This window comes from Danio rerio, chromosome 22, assembly GCF_049306965.1.
Source record: "Danio rerio strain Tuebingen ecotype United States chromosome 22, GRCz12tu, whole genome shotgun sequence".
NCBI classification, from domain to species: Eukaryota; Metazoa; Chordata; class Actinopteri; order Cypriniformes; family Danionidae; genus Danio; species Danio rerio.
This window is the reverse complement of record NC_133197.1, coordinates 16,238,880-16,251,629: the sequence shown is the minus strand read 5'-3', so window position 1 is coordinate 16,251,629 and position 12,750 is coordinate 16,238,880. Positions and strand designations below refer to the sequence as shown.

Here is a 12,750-nt window from a genome sequence, read left to right as displayed (position 1 = left end):
GGAGTGTATTTGTGATTCCACATCACCTCCTCTTGATGTAAAAGCAACACACAGCCTCATTTCTTTAGCATGAGATGTCCCACATGTCCTCTAGCTGATAGGATGGAGACTGTTTGGCAAGGTCATCCATGTATGTGGGTGTGGATCAGTCATTGGTCTGGGAACTGCCCTTGGATCAGTGTTTCACAGTCCTTTAGGCCCCTTGGGGCCAGTAGACCCGACCAATGACTTTTTCATTGGCTTTGATTCTTATCATATTCCCATGGGTTCAGACACCCTGCTATGACCCTGACTGTCCTTACATCTTGCATATTAAATGCCTCCAATCTAAATCTTGTTAGCTTTCTCGTATTATCACATCCCACTGTAGTCATTCTTCATGTCGGGGATTTAACATTTTGTTCCTTACATAAAACAAATGCATTGTACTTTTTTTTCCCTCTAAGTCCCGACTAGCTTGAGTGACTTGACAGTGTTTTCATTTCTATCTCAGTCCTTTTTTTCGCTTTAATCCCCGTCTGCTGTGTTTTCTGACACTACGTAAAACGCTCGGCTGGATATTTTTCTTTCTTCCTCTACCTTTACAGTTGTCATGGCAACAGCTGTTAAAATTCAGACAATATAATAGCACATAGCACACACACACATTCGGCTTTGTGTTTTTTTATTTTTGTGGGCTTTTCATATAAAATTTGTGAGATATAACATTGCATATATTCATAGATAGAGTTTCACCTTACAACAAAGGTCTTTCTACTAGATATCACATTAAAATAACCATGTTTGTTTGTTTGTTTGCGCATTTAATACCCAATAAAAGACTTAAAGGTACCAAGACTGGTTACTCAATCCTCTGCTAAAAAGCAGATCAAGTTCATACGAGTCAAATAAAGTGACAGAACATTTACTCAATGGATTCGTCGTTGCGGGATGCTTGGCTTGGAGGGGGCAAAGAAACTAACGAATGAGTGATAGGAAAATGGAGATGCGAATTAATGGTGTACCATGATCACAATGCAAAAGAACAGTCTAAAGGGTCATCGTTATAGACGCACAACATTATCCTGGTTTATGTACACGTTCCTGTACCTCCTCCACCATCCAAACTTGTAATCCAAACATAATACTGAAAAAACCATTTACAAAATGGCCATACTTTTCTCCCCAGATGCCGCTAAGAATACTTAAAGGTCATAACCCACTTGAATTTCCAGTATGTACAAATTTGTCTTAAAGACGTTGAGCTGCGCCATCATTTATTCACAGTCATGTCACTTCAGATGTACGATTTTCTACCTTCTCCGAAAATGCCCAGTCAATGAAATCCCAAGAGTTATACCTCTATTAAACTTCCATTGTATGGGTTTTCAATTATGCGTCTTTTGGGATTCAGCAGCCCTATCTCACAAGGAAACGTAACTATTTTACGCATTGTATTTGTATGAAAACATACAAATGTAAAAAAAAATGTGCTCCCTCACCCCAACTTTAGCCCTGCTCCTCATTGGAGGATGAGCAAATCATACTAAAATGTAGGAACGAGACTGCACAAATGAATATGAATTAGACACTATATCAAAAAGTTACGAATTTCCATAGGATTGCATTGGTTTCACAGTCAAAGCCAGTTCCTGGAGGGCCGCAGCTCTGCACAGTTTAGTTTCAACCCTAATTAAACACACGTGATCAAACTAATTGAGTCTTTCAGGCTTGTTTAAAACCTACAGGTAAGTATGTTGAAGCAAAGTTGGAACTAAACTGTGCCGAGCTGTGACCCTCTATGAACTGGCTTTGACACCTGTGGTTTAGAGTGACATGAAGATGCTTAAATGATGGCAATTTGCTGTGAACTACTTCATTTCTTGGACTTTCTTGCTTCAAATGCTCATTTTTGTCGCTAAAGTCCGGCTGACCTCCATACCGTCAGTGTACCTGATGAGGCGTGGGTACCATTCACTCTGCTTGTTTTCGTTTTCAGGTGGCGATCCTGTGGAGTGTGGATTAAAAATCTACCTGGTGGTCTTCCTCCGTACCAGTGTTTCTCCACGGAGGGCGTTAACAGAAAGTCTTACGTAAGAATATGCTTGCACACAACATGAACATACGCTAGTTGTCAGCCCGAGAAATTAGTCTGTCAGTGTCTCCAATCAGTCACCGCTGGGCATTTCCGTCCAGCGGTAGGCTGGAATGGTGTAGTCCTCTTGCAGAGGGCCTGGACTCCACTGATGAGTCCTGGTCCTCAGTAAAGCTCTCTGGGCTGGCGTCCCCATCCAGCAGACTCCCGCAGCTGGAGTTGGGGCTTAGCATCTCCTGAAGGAGGTCGTCCCGCACTAGAGTTGCATCTCTGCTATCCCGATTGGCCCGGGCGGGAGCTTCACCGCCGACCATGTCGTCCTGGTCGTTGAGGAGCTTAGCCAGAAAGTTGATGTACTTCATGGCCAGACGCAGGATCTCGTTCTTGCTGAGTTTCTTGTCAGGAGGGTGTGTTGGGATGAGCTTGCGCAGCTCTGCGAAGGCACCGTTCACATTCTGCTGTCGCCAGCGCTCGCGACTGTTCGTGAAAATCCGTCGCACAATTTTGGGCTGCGAACCTGTAGAAACAAAACAAATACACTGTCAGCAAAGAGTTTTCCAAGATTGTCAGAGTACATTTTCCACACTAAATTGATTGTTCGCCCAACAATAGCTACGTTTCCATTCACCTATTTTTTTGGGTATTTTGGATATGCGCATAAAAAAAAAATGTTTGATGGAAAAGCCAAGATGTGCATTAATGTTGAAAATGTGCATAAATATATTTTATATATATTTTATTTTATACATATTTTAGAGAAGTAATCTCAATACCGTGATACAGTGAAACCTTGATATTTATGTTTAAGGTTATCTTACCATCATAATCTTATACTGGCCCATGACAAGTTGTACCCACATAAATGTCTGCTTCCTAGACGATAATTTTATGTTGCTGTACTGGTTGTTACCAAGTTACAGACAAAAATAACATGCTCACAACATCCAATCAGGTCAGAGGAACCGAAAAGCAATGTGGTGTTTACGACATCACAGGGAAGGAAGCATTTAAAGGCTTAAAGCACAAACTGTTTCTCAATTCTATGACTGTATTTGCATGCAATTGGCGAGTAGTCGCACTGTTGCAGGCAAACTAAACTTTAGTGACAAGGCAGCGCTGACCCAATCAGGCCAGTAATGATGTTGTCTACTGTCCTGAGCATTTGTCACGCTGGCCCTAGGCCATCGGGCAGTCCTTACTGTTAAGCCCTACAATGATTCTAATCCTGCCTGGAGAGGGCTGAAAGACGTTTAGGGACTTTTACGGACAAGTTATAGAATCATATTAGAGACTATTGTTTAGTATTATTTTAGGGTCTTTATAATGTGGCCAAACAACCATGATGTCCAAATTGCCAGTTTTTAGCATTTTTATTCATTTATAAGACGCCTTTATCCACAAACATACAGGAGCAGCTTGGGGTTCAGTGCCCTGCTAAAGAGACTCTAGGGACCATGGTATTGAGGGTGGAATAGAGTGCTGCTTAGTCACTACCCCCACCCTGAAATCCCTGTCGATGCCAGGACTCAAACCTGTGACATTTGGATCACAAGTTCAACTCCGTAATCATTTTGCTACATGTAACAGTGTATGTGACAAATAAAGGCTTCATCATCATCATCATCATCATCGTCATGCCCATGTCTGCCCAGTCAGTTGAATTCAGAGTGGGTCAAATTCAGATCATAGTATGTGGTGTGGATGGGGGTGAGGTTTAGATGAGTTTGTGAATTTGACCTCACTTTCCTGATCTCTAGAGGTGCATTAGCAGCAAATGCTAGAGGTGGCAAGTCTTTAGCTTGCTTGTTAGTGTGACATCTCCATTGGCAGAGTCGCTGGTTTCCATCCTGCTCAGAGTGGGTTGAAGGGAAACTGAGGGGTTACATTGGTGCCGTGAGGTTTATGGGTGGGAGTGTATTGTGTTTTTATTGTACTTTTAATTAGGGATGTCCCAATCAAGTTTTTTTGCCCTCGAGTCAGAGTCATTTGATTTTGAGTATCTACCGATACCCGATCCGATACTTTTATAACAGATTAAAAAAGAATAAAAAAGAGCGAAGAAATAGATCCAGGATGATCTTTATTTTTTATTTAATTCACCTTATTTTAACATTTAACATCTCTGTTAACAAGCAGAGCACTTCTGTGAGGTAGCTTGAACTATCAAGTGATAAATAGCATACATTCTTAACTTTTGGACCTTTGCGCAACAGAAAATATAAAAAAGAACCAATATAAAAACAAATAGCATCTCAACTTAAAATACCCGCCAGTCAATACCAAGTGTCGTCGTCAACTTTATAATACCTCCAGACCATTTTCTGCGTCAAGCTACTTCTGTGTTCTACTTTGCCAGCATTTAACCAATAGCATCTCTGCAACAAAGTGATGTCATCCTGCACGCGTAGTCATGACAGAGGTCTAACTCAGTGCCACCACATAACTACAGATGTGTTCAAAAATAATGAGAAAATAAATATACATATACATTCAAATCCTGATCTGGAGGTAACGTCCAATTCTGATCGAGTCTGAAACCACATGACAGGGCCCGATTTCTGATCACATGATCGAATCTGGAAATCCCTACTTTTAATGCACCCAGTTCTCATCAGCAATTTTGAATTGAGTTCACACTCAAAAAAATATTTTTGCTGCTTGTTCAAACTATTTAATTCAAATGAGCTGAATCAACTCAATTCTTGAGGGTTTTTGGGACAACTTCATTGTTTTATGTTCAATCCACTTAAATTTGTAAAAAAAAAAAAAATTACGTTAACTTAACTAATTTGCATCAGGACAACATGAAGCAATTGTGTGTAACTCAGGATTGTTTATACTGCAGAGCAGGTTGCGGAGAATCGGAAAGGTGAATGGGGTGAGGTTTAAAGGTAGCAAGTAAACCTCCCATGGTAAGCCAAAATCAATGCTTTAAATCTCGCTGGGCACTGGTCAAGTAGAACCCAAGAGGTTTTTTGGGGTTGTCAAAATTAGCCTTTTTTTACTGAGTGGGCGAGTTCTTGTTCATAACACATGAGCAGCGTTTAATGACACGGTTGAGTGCTTTAACAGTGGTTTCCTTGTGAACACACCTAAGGTGTTCACTCACTTCTCACTGATAGATTAGCTCTTTATCTCCCCCTATTTAGCCAAGAATTAATTAACCTTTCTATTATCTATGGCATTTTACATTCAATTATTCAGGGCCATTTCTCATCCTAGACAGCTCTGTTGGAACAGGGCTATCAATGCTTCACTGTGCCTGATGCACCAGTGACTTCATATAATTACACTTAGTTAAATGGATTCCCGGCCTCTTGAGTTAAGGAATAATTTAAAGCATTTTTTTTTTCGGAAAGGAAATTGTCTTGAAGAGCCGGCGAGGGCAGCATTACTTTTGATGCCCTGCTATATCGCCTGTGAACATATTGTGTCATGCATTCGCCGTGTTCATCTCATTAGAATCCCGCATCTCTTTCTCAACACTCGCAGCCAAACACATTGGATACATTTGCATTTTTATAGGCAACTCGCAGCTATCTCTCCAGTGCATACACTGATTTTTTTTTTCTATTGGCAACTGTATGCACTTTTTCCTCTTTCTTACATGATTAATCATCTTTGTTTCATGCAGTATTTTGTTAGCAATTTGTGTTTTTACTTTAATATGGCATTTCTTGCTTAGAATATATCACAGTGCATCATTCAATTGTAGATTAAATTAATTTTAATTTAACGGAAATCATTTGAAATTCTTAAATGTTTTCTTTTACTACTATTGGCTTCTTCTGTGCTTGATTTCAGATTGAGAGACAAAAATGATGAAGAGAAAATCAGAAATGAGAGAACTGCATACTTGGTAAGATTTAAAATGCTCTTACCATCGTTGATTTCAACCTCATAAGGTGCAGGTCTGCGCTTGACTCGATTGCTAGGATACATCCCATACTGTTCCGCATCTCCAGCAAAACCACTGAGGAGAAACACACAGTTCAGCATGTGGGATTGAAGCAATGAAAAACAAATATATTTTTAAAAAAGGATGCTCTGTTGCAGATTATTCCTGTTTATCTTATCTTTATTCAAATGCCATTAACCAGAAGAGAAGGAGATGTTGAAATGTCATTAATAAAGACACTTGAGTGCTTTTTTTCTTCTTATTAATGACATTTGTCCTCCATTTCTGTTCTGTTCTTTAATGTATTTAAGATAAATACTTAAATAATAAAATAATAATAAGATTAAGTGTTTAACCCTATAAGATGCACTCCTTGAAAATAATTTTTCGCCCACACTTGCATTAGACAATATACTGATACAACTCTGATCATTAATAAGCAATTCAAATAACAATGATATAGCCCATGGATAAAAGGTAAACCAGGTGAATATGATGCCTGTTTAATACAGTAACATTTGATCTTTTCACTGTATTTTAAGTTTAAATGATGTATGCACTTTTTTCTTATTACTCGTGACGTTTTTCTTATATTTTAAGCATGTATTTAGTATATATTAGTATTTGGTCATTAGAGGATGTCAATAAATAAAGAATAACACATTTCATAAATAATTAAGCATATAGTGTATATAAAAATAGCCATTAATGTATTATTCATTCAAATATTACATTGCTAATAGAGAAAACAAATATATATTTAATATAGGTACAATGGAAGAAAATAGGTTAAATAAAAAAAAACTGTTAAAATCAGAAAACGCACCTGTATATAGAGCCTAAATTAAATAATGAATATAAATGTCATGAAGAAAAAACACCACTTCAATACATACTTTAAGCTTGGAAAGGGTAAAAATATCAAAATAGGTTAATATATGAAGAGGTCAGATGCAAAAACCTCTAAATGCCATCTAAACTTTATTTATTTTATTTAAAATGAGCTTTTTTCTCAGGCTCTTGTTATGTAGGTTCAGTGATTTCACTTTTATGTTGATTAATAGAGTATTTTTGTTGCCTGTAATGTTAAAAAACATAACAGGAAAGGAAGGAAATTTCAGATGGCATTTAGAGAATTTTGCATCTGAACTCCTCATATATTAATCTTTTTTCATGTTTTTACTTTTTCCAAACTTATTTTACTCTCTAAATTATTTAAGTGGCCTTTTATCTTTTTCTTCATGACATTTATATTCTCCTTCTATTCATTATATAATTTAGGCTATAGAGGTGCCTTTTCTGATTTTAACATCGCATTTTTCAATCTATTATATATTTTGTTTTCTCTATATCACATTCAATAGCTACTCGAGAAAACAAACTGCGTATTTAATGTGAAATGAAACAAATGAAACGAAACGTCGTTAAAAATAAGAATAATACAAACTATAGAATAAAATAGATATCATGATATCATGACTAATCTAAAAAGGCACTTAAAATAGATAAGTTAGCCTTAGGAAACGAAATACATATGAAGGTAGAAGAATATATCGAATATGAATAGCAAGATTAAAAAAGAAATACATTTAGCCTAATACGTTTATAAAATGTAAAACGAAAAAATAGACAAAAAATAAGAGTAGGCTACATAAAGAGTTATACATTCATTTCAGCTTGTTCTATCATCGAAAAGGGAAAGCAAAATATGACAAACGAATAGAAAAACGAAAAAATTAAAATATTAGGCTATTGCATCAATATATTTGCAAAATAACTGCTCAGTTCTGATAGCATTATAAAAAATATATATTAACTATCTTAAAAATTTATTATTTGTCTAAAAGTATTTAGAGAAAGCCCTAAGAAAATTAAAAACGAAACGATTTAAAAACCTTTCCAATATTATAATGCGCAAAAAATGAAGCAGACTTGAGCTGAACATCAGATATTCCCTGGATGATCTTCTTCTATTTTTGAAGCATTCAGAATTACTTACTATTTACTTCCTTTCCTACTTTCTGTGCCTTTAATTGCATTGAGTATAAAGCGGCGTTACCTGTTAATAGTGGCGAGCGGCGTCGTCATGTTGCTGTAGAGCATCGCTCGTGCCGGGAGAGGGAAAGCGGGCGGACTCAACTGCACCATTCGAGTGTCGCTCAGCGGGTCTCTGGGAGGCAGTGGCAAGGGAATCGGGGGTCTGCACAGCTCGGTGGTCTGCACCTTATGGCTGAGTTCTGCCTTGAGCTCCCTGCCTTTTATATCCGCGCTCCCTCCTCTCCTGGACAGCTCGATCACCGCCACCTCCTTTTTTAGCTCGGTGGCGTGGTGAGCCGTTTCCTTGGCAACACCATTGAGCTCCTCAGGGAGGCGATGCTCTCCTGTCTCCGCCGTCGTGCCTTCCTGTTTCCCGCGCGCGTCTCCATCCCCGCGCGGGGGAGATGTGCAGCCCTCCGTGCTCGGGCTCAGCGGAAATTGCTCGGATTTCAGTTTTTCCATCATCCTTCGGCGCGATCCCAGAAAATGTACAAAGTGGTATCCAAATCAAGTTGTAAATCCCGGTTTAGCTTCTCATCCGAGGTCACCTGTGAAAGAACACACCTTTATGAACGCGTGCGTGAGTGGAGGAAAGGAGCTTTTTTAACGCGCATCCTTTCTGTCCACGGCGCGCGCGTGACTGGAAACACTGACAGTACAGTAATGAAGCTCTATGACAGCACGTGTCATATGTGTCTGCTGCTGTATCCATATAAAAAGCCTGTGAGATCAGTTCTACGCGCTTTTGCTTTCAATAACAGGAAGGTTGGACACTTTAAAATTTAAAGGATTGATGTCGGTGACTCCACTGAGGACATATATGGATCATTTACATTCTTTAAACTGGAAAAACATCTTTGTTATTGAAATGTTCTTCATTCAAGAAATAAATGGATGTTTTTTTTAGGGATAGTTCCTCGAGAAACCAAAAATGGTTCATCTGTTGACTCTGTTGAATTTTTTTAGGAGTTCTACATGTTTGTGGTGTGGTTTTATGTCTCGACCTGACCTTGGTTTGTCACTGCTCTGCTCATGGTATCTGGAGATAAGCCTGTTTCTTCGTTGGGACAGAGCTTATCTTCTGCTAACATGGTTGTACATTTATAACAGAATATGATCTGCATAATTATTACAGGATGATTCAATAACACATACCCAGATAGGCATATTAAACCGTATTTCAATGTCAAATAAACGTAATTATTATTATTATTTTTGGCATTGCTCGCCAATGTAAACAAATTATATCATGTCAGTGTAAATATCCTATTTCTATTTATTAGTTTCTAATGTTTTTTTTTTTTTATAAGCAAAACAGAAGCTTCGTTTATGGCGTTGTATTTACATCTTTTATTTAATCCAGACTTTAAGATGAGATTATGTTGCGTTTTATTTATTTGTTGCACTTTTTTAATGTCATTGCTTTTTATTTCAGATGGTAAATCTTACAAAAACAGTTGGCTTGTTAATTTGCCTGTTTATGTCTTTAATAATATCGTCGGTGCAATCCGTTGTGATGTGATGCACGTTATATATATGTAGCCTAGTTTTTATGTATCGTTTTCAGCCTCTTCCATCTATGAGTCTTGGCAATATTTTGCCAATTTGTTTGTGTGTAAATATAGTGCCACTTATTTATTAATGCATTAATAATTACCCTATTTGTATTTACACAGAACAAGCTGCAAAATATCATGGAGGCATTTACGCAATTTAGACTGTTTAATTGTAGCCTGCAGTCTTGTTTACTCAGTATAGTTATTTAATAAGAAATAGTATTGCACATTTAGATTTTAGCAAATGTTGTGAGTTGTTAAAACAAAACGTTTTGATTCAGACATGAAACGAGCAGATTTAACGGGGATAAAACAATATTTAAGGTCGCAATTAGACACTAAATTCGACACGTGAATGACAACTCATTTCAAAAATACAAATAAATCATATCCGACTTGTATAGTAGCCTAGCTAAAATATAAATGTCCATTTTAGTTTTAGAAATGAAGAATCCTATAAGAATATTATTATTAGGATTGTTATGAGTTTATATGTCTATTATCAAAACGAAAAAAAAATAGCGGGCCTGGATGTTTTTAATGGAAAATCGAAACGAATTTCCTAACTTTTAGATAGGAAAAATCATGTCAAAAATGCTCTTTAATTAGAAATGAAATGCCAAATCGATTTCTGTATTCTGCAGGCTCAAGGGCCTATATGCTCCAGGACCGAATACAGCCAAATAAAAATGCCATAAACCCAACATGACCGCATATTAATCATCTCGCGTCGATCGAACGCCTAATTATGATCTGCGTTAGTATCAAAATAGCGCAGAAACACCAATATTCGCCTCTTACCGTCGTCGGGCGGTGGATGTTAGTGTGTGCATGGAGCCATTTTGTGGAGGGTCATCCATGTCTGAGGTTTTAGATGCACTGAAGTGCTGTGTGGAACTGGAAGTGAGGTCTATATAATTCCACATCACGTCCAGCGCGCGCCTCTCAGTATGGGGAGCGGAACACGGGCGCAATGTGGCCAGGCGAGATAAGAGCGCCGTGGCGGCCACTGCGCGGTCGATAAGCCCCTAAACCCATTATTTATGAAATGATTCATTATTATTTTGCTTTTTATCGAGGGCAAATGCGAAGAGAAAAATATAGACTTATATTGTGAATGGATATGCATAAAAAATAACTCAGCAGATTGAGGAGGGAGGGAAAAAACCAATGCGTAATATTGTCGAGCTGCTTCAGGGCTCAATCAGAAATTAATTATGCGTCCAAAAGTAACACATTTTCAGTGATATCGGCTGGGGGAAAGTACCATTAGCGGCGGTTTGTTTTACACATTTCAGCGTTTTCGGGCGTTCAGATTAAACTGGAAGTCGTGTTCATAACATAACCCTCAGTGAGTAAAAATGTTAGGCAGGTTATTAAGGTAAGCAGACGCAAATTACAAACGCCAACCCAAGAATGCACACGAATAATATTTTCTGAATGATTTTTTAAGGGGATATTCGATGTCAATTTAAGGTAGAGTTTTTTCTTTTGTAAATGCCTGATAACTAAACTAATGTATTTATTCAGGATGCACAATATTTATTCTATTATTTACAGTTATTACATTTGTCGGAATTGGACAGTGTTGTAGTTTTTATTGTAGATTATTCACCCTGCTCTCCATACATGCATGTTAAAATATTTTGTTTTTGCTACATTATACATTTTAAATGTTTTAATGCCTTATTGCACTAAAAATACAGGATAATTTGGATCAATTTTAACATTTTGTAAATAACTAAATTCTATATACTATTTCATGTTTTATAGGCTAATGGTTTACTTTAGTTCAACTTATTTTATATTATTCAGTTATTCGTTCATTTTCTTTTTTGCTTATTCACTTTATTAATTTGGGGTTGCCACAGCGGAATGAACCAACTTATCCAGCACCTGTTTTACGCAGCGGATAGCCTTCCAGCCGCAATCCAACACTGGGAAACACCCACACACACTTGAACACACTCACATACACTACGGCCAATTTAGCTTATCCAATTCACCTGTACCGCATGACTTCGGACTGTCGGGAAGCCGGAGCACCCGGAGGAAGCCCACACCAACACGGGGAGAACATGCATTGCAAACTCCACACAAAAATGTCAGCTGACCCTGCTGTGGCTCAACCTCCTTGCTGTGAGGCGATTGTGCTATAACTGCTCCACCCTGCTGCCTATTTTATATTAGTGTTATTTAATTAATATATTGGTCACAGTCATAAAATGTAATAACTGGTGCATCCTTGAAATTCAAGTTAATTAATTCATGATTGATACACTCTAAAAATGTTGTTTTTTACCCAAAGTTGGGTAAGAATATGGACAAACACAACATTTGATTATAAAACAAAACTGTATGTTACCCAATGTCCATCTATAAACCAATGTAATCATGTCATTGGCCCATGAACATTTCCTGCTTGTTATGGAACTATTTCATAACTGTAACAAGAGGCATTCAATAAAAACTCAATGTTTAAACAGCTATCATAATCAATATGGCTCCTTTTAGATTCTCGGAAGCTTTAGAAATTAAACATGTCAAAAAGAAAATACAATGGGATCATTGTTTTTGTTTACATCCCTCAAAATGGTCTATGCTAGCATTTCAAGGGAAAATAGTAAGCTGCAATGCATTTCGTCAAATGTTTTTCCTTTTCAATGAAATGTTGACTGACTACTGAAGATGTTTCCCTGATGATGGAGATATGAAGCTCATTAATTCGTCATCACCGTGATCGTTGTCAACAAATTTACTCCAGCATTAACACAGATAACCGTATTTGTCAACATCGGAGAGGGGTGTCAGGTATAGAGAAGACAGACATGTGATAATATATCTTCATGAATGAATGTATGAAATACACGCAGAATAATATGTGGGAAATCAGCTCCATCATCTGAGAGCCTTTGATCTCGGGCCTTTGTTAGTTCATTGCTACGGATTTTGAGTGATTTGGGAAGGATGCCCTGCGAGACTCGCTAGAATTTGGTGTAAACCTCAAAGGACCACCTTGCGGAGTGCGATAAGACGGTATCAGTGAGCCAACGACCTCGGGTTCATTCATCAGACAGGGATGAGAGCCACTGGGTGTACTAGAGCTGTTTGGCAGACACTACCACCATGACAGCTTCCTCCCATGACAAGCTTTTCCCCGTGTTTGCTCAATCCAGTAGACCATA

At 37.9% G+C, this 12,750-nt stretch overlaps 1 protein-coding gene across 2 annotated transcripts; it reads right to left on the bottom strand.

The window, feature by feature from the left end:
• Positions 1-647: 647 nt before the first annotated feature.
• On the bottom strand, positions 648-10,436 carry tal1 (T-cell acute lymphocytic leukemia 1). Of its 2 annotated transcripts, NM_213237.1 has the most exon segments (4): positions 651-2,591; positions 5,956-6,047; positions 8,032-8,557; positions 10,367-10,436. In NM_213237.1, coding segments are annotated over 3 exon segments (975 nt in total). In that variant the 5' UTR covers positions 8,475-8,557; positions 10,367-10,436; the 3' UTR covers positions 651-2,151.
• Positions 10,437-12,750: the final 2,314 nt, after the last annotated feature.

Excerpts from the sequence above, each read along its gene's own strand:
- tal1 (XM_073936284.1), bottom strand. The coding sequence starts at position 6,073 with ATGCTGAACTGTGTGTTTCTCCTCAGTGGTTTTGCTGGAGATGCGGAA. Across the intron at positions 2,592-5,955 it reads TGAGGTTGAAATCAACGATG|GTTCGCAGCCCAAAATTGTG; the intron begins GTAAGAGCATTT and ends TTGTTTCTACAG.